Source organism: Pelophylax lessonae (genome assembly GCF_965119305.1).
Source record: "Pelophylax lessonae genome assembly, chromosome: 3".
Lineage (NCBI taxonomy): Eukaryota > Metazoa > Chordata > Amphibia > Anura > Ranidae > Pelophylax > Pelophylax lessonae.
In genome coordinates, this window is record NC_138770.1 from 432,530,002 (window position 1) to 432,542,882 (window position 12,881).

At 39.6% G+C, this 12,881-nt stretch overlaps 1 protein-coding gene across 8 annotated transcripts in view; it reads left to right on the forward strand.

Annotated features, from left to right (window-relative positions):
* Positions 1-12,881, forward strand: part of EYA4 (EYA transcriptional coactivator and phosphatase 4) — a 374,365-nt gene that overhangs the window by 283,805 nt on the left and 77,679 nt on the right. For all 8 annotated transcript variants that reach the window (XM_082249699.1, XM_082249701.1, XM_082249700.1 and 5 more), the window contains 3 exons: positions 5,787-5,929; positions 6,011-6,154; positions 6,703-6,782. In XM_082249699.1, coding sequence (XP_082105825.1) covers positions 5,787-5,929; positions 6,011-6,154; positions 6,703-6,782 — 367 coding nt within the window. The remainder of the gene's footprint in view (positions 1-5,786; positions 5,930-6,010; positions 6,155-6,702; positions 6,783-12,881) is intronic.

Here is a 12,881-nt window from a genome sequence, read left to right on the forward strand (position 1 = left end):
ACTGAAACTTTCAAATGAAATGCACCGAATTGTATTTTTTTATTTGTTTCTATTTTTTTTTTTTCAGTTAGAACAGTCCTGAATGAAATCAGATGCATATGCGATCATTCATTGACAGGTGCATTTGATCTGCAGTTGAGTCAATCCGGACTTCTATTTGACCTGCTTCAAGCGGGTTTTGCATTCCCATAGAATATAATAGGAATGCAAAACCATCTTGAAATGTACAAAATCCAATCAGCAGGAATACAGGCTGGTGAGCACATAGTGGGAGAATCGCCAACATGCAGGCTATGTTGATGTCAAACATATTTAAAGTATACAGTAGATATAAGTTGCGCATATAGTGAATATCCATAAAAATAATTAATACAAAAAAAGTCCATAGGTGATACATTGAGGAATCCTTGGTGTGACAAACACCGCTATCCATCACCATAGGTAAGCTGAGATGACACCACCACCAAAGACTGAAATGGTCTCTTACCAGCTCCTATTGACCCCGTAAGAGGTAAATGACTCTTGTGGCGTAATACCCAGCCAGAGCCTTTATAAAGTCCAGGGTCCTCTTATATTTCCACACACGGATAATCAAATAGTAACATCATAGAGACACCCAAAAATATAAAGAGACACCCAAACAAAAAAAATAAATAAAGAGCCAGCCAGCATGTAAACACATACCCCAGAAGATGTCAACTTATGATAAAACGTTGTGCTGACGTCAACTCAAGTGCGACCCCGGAAGGACGGGCTGTGTTTACACGTTGGCCTGCGTGTTTGGTTTAAGGGCGATATTTTACTATAAACTATGTAAGTGCAATCTTTTTAGATAATCTTACACTATGTGGAGCTCTTTATGTTTCTGGGTGTCTTTATGATGTTACCTTTTGATTATCGATACTCAAAATGCTGTTCTAAAAAAGCATTGTTTATTTATATATATATATATATTTTTTAATTATATATATATATATATATATATATATATATATATATATATATATATATATATATATATATATATATATATATATATACATATACATATATATATATATTATTTTTTTTAATAATATATTTATATATATATACGTATAAGTTCAGTCAGATGTTTCCTTACGCTGGAATTCTCACACACAAACTTCTTAGAGAGTATGATTCAAAGAAACAGGGAAACCATGCAGTGGCCTTTTTTGATTAAAACAATGAAAGAAGATGAACCCTGACAAAACATGAATGCTTTCCCAGCAGTAAGGACTGAACCACTTAAGCAACTATAGTTGGAGCACACAACTGTTCCAAAACTTTCTCCTTCGGAAGCTCTAGTGCAGTCAGTTTGCTCCAACTATAGTTGTCTGAGAGATTTAGGCCCTAGTCCTCTGAAAGCACTCATGGTCTGTAAGTGTTCACATATTTATATGACATTTGCACACATGTGAATAGTTTTATTCAGGATTGATTTGTTTTTTTTTTTTTGTATTTTATAGTAGGTGCTTTTTTGCCTCCTTACTATATTAGAGTCTTGCTAGGTTATCTCCCTAATTTTTTTTTTTTTTTTTTAAGTGCTTCCATGTCTCTCTGGGGCTGTTTTTAAAAAATTCAGATTATCCAGGAAAATAAAAACACAAAACACCATAAAATCATGAAATTTTAAATTGTATTTTGGTCACAATATGTAAGCTCACTGTCTGTTCCAATGGCCTTCGTGTCTGATGATTCATAAAGTAACATTTTACAAAGTTCACAAAAGTGATGCTTTATATTGTTACCAGAAGTTTCTGACTAATCCTAGGGGGGCCATTGCTTTGCTGAAGCAAACATTACAAATTTAAAAATAGAATAAATGTGAATCTTGGGAGCATAATGCTAAAATACAGCTACCTGTATATACATTTAGTATACTGTATGTGTATTTTTAAAACTTGTAAGCTGGTGGGCAGCATTATTTAAATACTATCTATACCCCTTTGTCTCCCAGGAAAAAAAGTAAGTACACACTAAACATTTTGAGGTATTTAAATTTGTAATGACAGCTGAGCGACTTCTCAGCCGCATCGGTTGTCATCACAAGACAGCCGACCCTCGGCTTTGGACGTCAGTATCGGGGTGATGCCTATAGCTGCAGGCATCACTCCGGTACAAGCACTTTCCAGAAATATCGGCAATATCGGTAACCTCCATGGCCGATTCCGATATATCATGGAAAGTGCATATCGGCCCTCGATATATCGGCTTTGCCGATAATTGGTTGATCCCTAGTTTAAAATACTCATCTAGTGGATTTCTGTTACAGAATATAGTACCATGTACATCACGTGAACTAAGAGTATCATAAGCAAAATGGTGATGCTGGCAGAAATAGAAATCTATAATCTTTTGTGGGAAAACATTTTTTTTTTTTTAGCCCAATTTTGATTTATCAACAGAGAAAGGTGAAGGGATGAATACTGTATACATACAGTATGCCCATTCCTTGTGTTCCTCATATCCACATACACAGATTAATGCAACTATGGTCAAATATAAAGTGGGTGCAACTTTTGCTAGGTCCTGTAAAGGTGACTGGTCAGCATCACTTTATTAAATGCTCTACAGCATGGGTGTCCAACCTTTTGGCTTCCCTGGACCACATTGAGTGTAGATAAATTTTCTCGGGCCGCATATAAAATAAATACTATAGTTAAGGTATATAAGTAATAAAACGCCGCTGCGCTCTTCCCACGCTGCCGCTCCCCCCCCCAGCACTAATTTAACACAACTAGAGGATGATCCCTTCCGAGGCAGCCTCTGCCTACAGTTAGTTGGAAGCGGCTGTGGCCGTGCCCCCGACCCGACTTCCTTCTTCCCCATCAAAAAAAACAATTGTCAGGGGGCAGTGGGCCGCATTGCCTGCGGCTCTGGGCCGCATGCGGCCCCCGGGCCGCAGGTTGGACATGCCTGCTCTACAGGCTGAGTTGAGAATAAAAGTAGATTCAGAGGACTGGTTTCTGCCAGTTCTTTTGGTGTAAAATCTGCTAGTAATCTATTGGCATCATAAACTGCCAGTAAAGCCAGTTACTATATTGTAACCTTATCTTGATCTGCCAGTCTTATAATCATAGGACAAAGAAAACAATAGCCCACATTATACTAGTAATATAAAAATCTATAGGCAAAGGTGCAGCATATTGTAAAGCATCTAAAGCTAGGTATACACTAGTTTAGTTATTTTTTTGTTGAAAGAACTTTTGTAAGAATATGCGTTCTTTTTTCTAATCATTAGGGGTCAAATTGATGTTTGTTTTCTACTGCAGTGACAAAAAAATTTAAAGGAGCAGGATGGAAATTTTTTTCTTAAATGTACAAATTTCAAACAGTGTACGTGGTTTTCATTTGGTAAAGTCCATTCATTCCAAAATCGAATGTTAAAAGTGAACAAAATCTTTCTAACAACATTCAAATGAGAATATGAATTTTCCTAAGAATTTTTGTATGAATTTTCTTTCAAAGTTCTACAAGTGTATACCCAGCTTAAAATACAGCCAGCAAAGAAAAGTGAAAATATTGAGTGTCTTTAAAAGACAAGGTAACAAAATTAAAGATGGAAATTACTGCTAAAAATTGAAGCTAAATATTACTTGTTTTTGCTCCTATCATAAATAGCTGAAATGCAAAGATGAGATTTCTGAGTGTAAAGAAAGTACACAGACTGGCATCCTCCACCCCCCAAAACTGGTATAATGCTTTGAATTGAAAATAATTATAAAATAAACACATATAAAATGAACATTCAAAAAAAAAACATGTCATGCTGTGTCAAGGGTGGCGTGAAATATTACTATATAGGAGTAGAGGCTGTTCACGAAGAAAAGTGAATGTTTATTTTAAAAAGTTGCAACAAAAGGTCCAGCGCTATCACTGCGGCAACTGCACTGTAGAAATTTTGCAACCAAACCAGTGCTGCTGCCAATAAATTGCTATAAACCAGCCTAAAGTTGCCAGGAGAAAAGGAAGGCAGCGCTAGCCAGGTAGTGGTATTTTCAAAGTACTATGTACACAACCCGTTGGATGTAAAAACATTTATTGGAAAAGTCAAAGTTTTAAAATATATGGAATATCAATAAAAATTGAATACAACCAATGCTGTACCAGATCCATTCTAGGTGGTGATCGGTGCATGACTGCAGGTCCACTAGGTGAGTTGGTCCAAACCCCTGATATGAGCTGAAGGTGGAAAACCATCCAAAGGCTGTGGGAAAGGCTGTATCAAAGCTGTTGTTTGAACGGGAGCCAAGCTGGACCAGCCGGCGCTCACCGCGTGACATATCAGCAAACCAGAAGCAGGGCAGAAGTCTCAAACCTGGAAGTGTAACCAGCCTGGAACGCATGAAGGAGATGTTGCCATGACAACATGTTTCGCACGCATGTGCTTTATCAAGTCACCTCTGACTTAGTGACTTGATAAAGCGCATGCGCGCGAAACATGTTGTCATGGCAACATCTCCTGTCAAAGTTTTAAAATATATAAAATATCTATAAAAATTGAATACTACCAATGCCGTACCAGACCGATTCCAGGTGGTGATCGGTGAATGGCTGCAGGTCCACTAGGTGAGTTGGTCCGAACCCCTGGGGGGAGCTGAAGGTGGAAAACCATCCAAAGGCTGTGGGGAAAGCTGAATTGAAGCAGGCCGTGTTTCTGCTTAGCAGACACACAGGATCTCCATTTTCCTCTGTGACAGAACGGCGGTCTGCCTTGTTTACATAGGCAGACCACCGTTCTGCCTCTCCTCTGAACAATCGGCTGGTCCCAGACCGGTTGATTGGCTCCCGCTGTGTCCAATCACAGCGGGAGTGGGGCTTCAGCAGTGCATGCCTGTGCCCCAGATCTCGTGCACAAAATTATGTACATGTACGTGATTTTGCACAGCCAGGCCGCCCTGCCGCAGTATATATGCGGCAGGCGGTCCGGAAGTGGTTATAAAACGAAGCAATTATTGTTAAATCAAGAAATCATTCATGTTAGTATTCTTTTTATACATAAACCCTACATGTTTCAAATTTTACAAGCAGCTTACAAACATCCTAAAAATGACTGAAGCATTATGATCTAAAAGGCTATGTAAAATTTATGAATTTCTTTCAGTGGTTTCTTTCCTAAAGACTGGTTACTTTGCAAGGAAAGTTGCACTTTGCAAGGAAAGTTGCCCTAAGCTTAGTCAATGTTGGGATGCTCTGCAGACTTCCACCATCTTATCATGTACAAGCAAACATCTTTATTTTTTTCTCTTTTTCTTGCATACAAATGGGTATTCCTTGCAAAATGAAATTTCACCACATTTATTAGATTCCCTTGCACTGTGCAACATCCCTTGCTAAGTGAAGAGCCTGTTTGCCTTTAGTAAATCAACCCCATTTGCTCCATTCTAGTCAGTGTAATATACCACTGAAAATGTTCTGTTCTATCTTTTTGATAAGGCCAAAAAATACCTGTTGATTCTGAGACTATTTCAGTGCTGACCTGTGTCTTGCGCACTCTACAGCACTATCTTAGGCATTGTTATTAGTAAGTGTGTTAGAACTACAGAACACTTCCCTCATGTTATAGAGGTGTAGTAGGGTGTTCTGTAGTCCTAACACGCTGTCTGGCCTACACTGTTGCGCCTTCATAAATACAGAACGGTGAGTAAGCATTGTTAACTGGGACAAGAAGCCTGTTACTGGCAGTATGACAAGTTGTATTTTTGTTTTTGAATTTAAATATACTTTAAATTAACCTGAATTGATTGTTTATATATTTTTAGGCCTTATCCTCACATTCTGTCAACTCCAGCTGCTCAGACAATGTCAGCCTACGCTGGCCAAACCCAATACTCTGGAATGCAACAGCCTACCGTTTACACAGCATACTCACAGACTGGACAGCCTTACAGTTTACCAACCTATGGTATACTCGTCTTTCTATATTATTTGCATTTTCTATGGCCGCTGTTCTTTCTCTCTTACAAAATGTATTTGTCTCATGCAGATCTGGGAGTAATGCTTCCGGGAATCAAAACAGAAAGTGGACTTCCACAAACTCAGTCTCCTCTTCAAAGTGGTTGCTTAAGCTACAGCCCCGGGTTTTCTACACCTCAGCCAGGCCAAACACCATACTCTTACCAGATGCCAGGTGTGCTAACTAAAATCTCAAAGCATACAGATCATGCGTGACATAATACACGTCGTTGTAGTTTAATGTGAAATTGTGGTTTCTTCTAACATGTTTTGTGATGTTTGCATTGTGTTGTTATTAAAGCAGCCCATACATGCTTCATTTTTTTTTTCATTCAACCAAAGGGTTGAACAAAGAAAATGACCTGATTTCCCCGTCAACACACTTGATATGGATAGGGCAATCACTCCTACTGAAATATTGTAATTTGACAGTAGTGAGACTTCCCCACCATTAAAATAATACTTATCAGCACTGCTTTCTATAGCGGCACCGATCGTGTGGAAATTTTCCATCAGGCTGGTTGTGCAGAAGTCAATCCGTAGATTGATTTATTTACAACCAGCCTGCCCATACATGGATCGAAATTTGGCTGGTCCCTGCTAAAAGGGTCAAATATTGATCCATGTATGGCTGGCTTTATTTACAGCCATGTTTACTGTGCATTTGATGTTGTATTGTACCTATTGTAAATGCCAATGTATGATTATATATTTTTCTTTTAGGTTCTAGTTTTACCCCATCATCTAGTATTTATGCAAATAACTCAGTCTCAAATTCAACCAACTTTAGTAGTCCTCAACAGGTAAGAAATTACTTGGCATTTTCATGGAACAGAGAAACAATTGTACTTTACTGTTTTAGAGCAGACTTTGTCATAAAGATGTTACATTATCTATATATTATTCATTGAATTGCTTAAGTGTATGTCCAGGCAAAAGCCAATATTATCCTTCTCTTTTATAAAATGTTCCAACTGCCATCTATTTTCAACAGACCACATACCTGTTGATTCTGCCAGTAATAATGCTTAAGGATAACTTCCTGCTGAAAGGTGACAATGCTGTATGAAAGTTGATGACTTTTTTTTACAGTGTTGTCTTGCTTTCCTTCACTGTATTTTAAACAGCAGCATGGCATGGTGAGAGAGCCACTACCTCCGAAATCCTAATGCTGTCACTGGGGAAGAAGGGGCTGACCGCTCCCATGCAATTGCTCCATGCTAAGTAACACAGTGGGGGGCATGATGAATGGCAGCTGCAGCAGCTTGCTGAATGCAGGAAGTGATGCTTAGTGCTGCTACTTTACACCTACAGTTGCAGCCCTAATCTCTGCAGAAGACAAGGGAAGCAGTCACATAACTTCCAATAGATAGCTTTTAGAAGGTAATGAATGACTGATTGACAAAATTTGCTATGCACTGTTACACAGTTTAGAATTCAGGGATCCTCAAACTACGGTCTTCCAGCTGTTGCGGAACTACACATCCCATGAGGCATTGTAAAACATTCACAGACATGACTAGGCATGATGGGAATTGTAGTTTGCTGAACAGCTGGAGGGCCATAGTTTGAAGACCCTTGGTTTAGATGATGTTCTTTGTGGCCTTGTTCTGGTTACATAGGCTTTACATCTAATTTTAGTAAAAACATGTAAAATGATTACCCATGCAGTTTGTGTTTTAGTGCCCAGAGCCTGACCTTGCCCTCTGCATATTGTGATTCCGCTTACCATTGTAGAGATAATCAATTTTCCTGGTTGTATGATGTATACTGCCAGCAGTCTTCCTCCTGTACAGCCCTGACTGTACATTGATGCCTCTGTGTCTGAAGTCTCACAAGACTTGTGAAAATAATGAAAGAGAAGTTAGGAAGGATTCTCAACACAGTCTGAGGCTACCAATATATTCACCCCCCCCCCCCCAGCTATTGGCTGTGAGCACTGATCGGATGCTGGTTTTCAGACAAGCTCATTGGACAGAAGCCAGTTGTGAGACCGGCATCTGTTGAATGAGGTGCTATACACACAGGCTGAACGTTGGCTGGTTTCTGTCTACAGGCCGATACTAGCCAATATTTAGCCCACATGTACCAGCCTTCAAGTACACCTTTGAATGCGTTTTTAAATGCAAGCAATTTAAATACCTGAATTGGAATCAGCCTCTTGTAGTTCCAGTACAGCAGAGCTGAGGGTGGAGGGGGGGGGGTAGCAGCACATTTAGCCATTCAGTTATGCTGCAGTACAAGGCACATGATGATAGGGGTAGAGAACATGGTTACAGATACGCTCATTAGCGTGCCGCTTCTCAATTCATTGGCCAGTCACAAGTTGGAGGTGGAGTGCTATGTGCGGCCAAAGTTTGTAGTGCCAGTGCAGGGCATTACATAGAGAATGTTTGTCGAACAGATTGCAGTGCAAGGCAGTGAGCAGTATAAATTGTCAGTGCAGAGCTGTGTTGTTTGTTGCAGAGTTGTGTAATGATAGGAAAGTAAGCAGTATGTAATTGTAAAGACATGCAGGGCCATGCACAGTACCTAGTGACAATGCAGAGCAGACTGTGGGCTGTAAGTACTGGCAGTGGCAGAACAGTAATAAAAAGTATGAAGTGTAAAAAGTATGCAGTGCCAGGGGCAGTAATGAACAATATGCAGTGGTAGAGCAATCAATGAACAGTATGCAGTGGTAAGGCAATACATTAACAGTATGTAGTGGTAAGGCAGTTTGTGAATAGTCTGCAGTGGCAGTACAGTATACAAGTGGTAGTGCAGTGAGCTATATATACTTGCAGTGCAGTGAACTTTATATATAGTGTCAGTGAAGTAGGCTGTATAAAATAGTAGTGTTGGGCAGTGTGGAGTGACACAAAGCATTATGTAGTAGCAGGGCAGTGAGCAGTGTGTAAGGGCTGGGTAGTGGGGAGTATGTACTGTCAGGGCAGTACAGTATGTAGTGGCAGGTCAGCACAGTGGACAGTATTTATTGACAGGTCAAGACAGTATGTAGTGGCTGGCCTGGACATTAGGTACTGTGGTTATGGCAGTTCAGTACAGTAGGCAGCATTTAGTGGCAGGTAAGGGCAATGGGAAATATGTAGTAGCAGGTCAGGGCAGTGGGCAGTATGCCGAGGCAGGGCAGTTTTTAGTGGTGTGGCAGTATATAAAAGCAGGGCAGGGCAGTAAGTAGTGGCAAGGCAGTGCATTGGGCAGCATATAGTGGCAAGTCAGGACAGTTGACAGTGTGCAGTGGCAGTGCAGGGAGCAGTAATTAGAAGGAGGTCAGTATATAGTGGCAGGGCAGGGGAATCCCTGCAGGGGAAAGCAGAGAGGTCAGCCTTTTACTACCTTACTGGCCCAGACTTAAGCCCTGTTGCCATCTCTTCTCCTCCTCCTCCTCCTCCATCTTCATTGGTGTCATCTAGAGTGCAGTGACCCCCTGTGGGAGGGTGATGGAAGGGGGCCACACTGCCTGTACCCCCATCCTTCTATGGTCAGCCCTGGCAAGAACTATAAGGGTTACCTAACTGTAGCAGAGAAAAATCAAGTCTTCTCTCATGCTAGTCATGTATTGCCTGGCATGTAAATATCAGGACAGGATGCATATAAATACAAAAGCTTTTTTTAGCATCTATATATTTCATTGCATATTTACATGTTTACCTGGAGTTCAGCTTTAAAATGGGTACGTTTTTACGGATATTTTGTAATGGTGATCACAACATAGGATTCTGCAAATGTGCCAAATTCCCTATATTTTATCCATTTTAAATGCTTCAAATGAAAATACTTGATAGTCCTGTCCATAATCTAGTGTACTGCTAACTTCCTAACTTGTGGATGACAACATTGCCTCTGCTGCACAAAAATCCCAAGCAGCATTATCAACCCTGCCTCAGTTCTCACCTATTGGACTATTCAACTCTACCTACTGTATCTACATTTCACTCTGTCCCTCTCCACGTCCATTCCTTTACTAGAAAAACAGTGCTGCTGCCTTGAATCCAAAGAGATTATCTACACAGGCATAGAGAAAGGGCACTTGTGATATGTTGTTCTGGTGGGGTGTGTCTATGTCAAAGCAACTGACCTATGCCTCCCCCCTTTAATGAATCCCTCCTTTTATGAGTTGTCCTCTCAGGCAAGTCTGGGGTAACTTTGAGTCATGGTAAGAGATTGCCATTAAGCACTAGGTTACCTTCATGTTGTTCTGGAAGCTGAGAACAAGTCTGGAGTTGGGTAAGGAAAGTAGAAAATGGGAATACATATTTTTTTAATACAGAAAGGGGAAGATGGACCTTAAAAAAAATCCATTTCAGTTGGAGTTCTACTTTAAGTCTTGATAGACCCTTTTTTGCTTCAAGTACATTTTAAGGTCATTCACATTGTTGACACCTGTGCAATTATACAATAATAACGCATGTTGTGACATCCTTTCAAAGAAGTCTGGCACATTAGTTTCACTATTTTTAATAGCTGCTATCTATAGTTATGTCCTTGGTTTTGGCAAGCATGAATGGGACATTCAAATAATTATGTTATTATTATTGTTCCACTCCGGCATCCCGAGAAACCCTTATGGCTGTACGTTCATGCTTCCATAATAATTATATTGAGTTGAATTCATTGTTGTTACGGCTTTGTCAGGACACAAAACTGACAAGATACCTTCCTAAGGACTAGTATTTTCATGACTTGTGCTATTGATACCCCAATGTATCCAGATTTTTCAATGCAGTGCACAAAATAGTTTGTACTTTTTGTTAGCATGATAGGTTGCATGTGCTTCTAATTGAATATAATACTTTCCTGACCACTTGTTTGAGTGCAGATACCATATTTCTGAAGGAACAGGAAAATATAAAATTATCCAACATTTTACTTTGCCATAGGATAGACTTGGCACATGCATTTATTCCTTAGACTCTTCAACTCCGAGTAAGATACACAGAAGAAACCTGAGCCATCTGAACACATTTACACCAGACAAGGAACAGTTCCTTACAAATTTTCCCACTCAAAACATACGATCATTATCATGTTATCATGCTCTTAGCTAATTGTTGTCTTCTTTTTATCAGTTTGCAAGCACACAGTTTGCAAGAAAGGTGTTAGTGTTTGGGGTGTCTTGCAAACTTTATATATTTCCTCCTTAACAAGTTACAGGCAATAGCTTGCACAGAGTTTTGTGTCTTAAAATTGTCTAAACTATCTGCCTGCAATGTTGCTTCTGCGGTATGGATATAGCCCATTCAGGTCTATGGGACGTTGGTATGCGGTAGCCATCAGAGGAGGAAATTAGGGACCTGCAAAGGGGGTGGACGCAGTTATTTGTGTTGGGGGGGGGCTCAGGAGGGTGTTGTAAAAAGGGAAACATGCACTTTAGCCAATTGTGGGCACTGGGCTTACTACAGACATCTGAAAATCTTCATGAGGGTACACAGGAACTCTGTAGTACAATCCACACCTTCTGCCCCTCTGCTGCTCCACCACCTTCTCTCGCACACTTGCCAGTAATTCCCTATTGTGCTCTGGCACATTGAGGGGGGATTTACTAAAAACTGGAGCATGCAAAATCTGGTGCAGCTCTGCATTGAAACCAATCAGCGTCCAGGTTTTGCTGTCAAAGCTTAATTGGACAAGCTGACGTTAGAAGCTGATTGGCTACCTTGCACAGCTGCAACAAACTATGAGTTCTATAGTTTTAGTAAACCAGCCAGTGTTAATAAACACATACTGGAGGCTGATGAATCGTATAGTACAATGAGTCCTGCGCTGTCTAAACTAGGGTGATAGGGGATAAAATGGAGACCCCAGATGCTGCTAGTACCGGAACTGGTGACCATACAGTGTGAGATATATAAACGGTGGGGGGTACTGCGCTTCTGGGTAAGTGAATAATATTGAATAATAAATAAATAAAATGAACTAAAACTGGTGTATGTGACTAACACAGTGTATACACATGGGAACTAAACCATATACATAAAATTCATAATCATAGTGAACAAGGGTAAAACAAACAATAACCTAAAAATCACTTAATGTGTTCATCATACTTTAGTGATAGATAAAGTGCTCAGGTGCATATATAAGTGTCCTCTGTGCTTCGCAGAAAAATAAATCGCGGTCTGGGTGTAAATAAAGTCCCAAGACTAAAAAAATTGTGCAGGTGAATAAATATAAGTCCACAGGTGCTATTCCTTCACCAACCACCGTGCTATAAAAAATGGGGTGCTTCTCCTTCCCCTCAGGGTGTCCAAGCCTCTCACCTTAAAGACTAAGGGTAAAAGCCTTAATAGTCATCCAGGGGGCTCCTCTCCAGTTTTATGCCGTACTCCACTAGTGTCAGATATCTGGGCTACTGCAGATGTACTGCACTATTTTGAGCATTCTGTTTTGAGAGCCATTGGAACTGTGGAGAATCTGGAGTGGGAGAGGGAGTCTTATCACCTGTATCTACTCTGTCTCATTCATCTACAGCTCAAAGGGAGGAGTTTCAATCAGGATATGATTTCAGTTAAAGCAATGAGTCAAGTAAAAATTTTTTTTTTTTTTTTTTTTTTTTAATTTAAAAAAAAAATCAGCAGGAAAATAATTAGGCAAAATAGAAGAAGGAGTTAATTAGGATTCATCAGGGTAAAATAAGTGTTATTAGGGGTTAAATAGAATCTACTTTTAACTTTTAACTTTTTAAAAAATAGAAGTAGCTTCTATTTAACCCCTAATAACACTTAGTTTATCCTGATTAATCCTAATTAACTCCTTCTTCTATTTTCCCTAATTATTTTCCTGTTGATTTTTTTTTATTTTTTCTAAAAATTTATATTTAAAATTTTTGTTTAAATTTTTTGCACTTTGTCCATTAATATTTTTAGTGTCATATTATGAAAAAGCACAATATTGGGCAA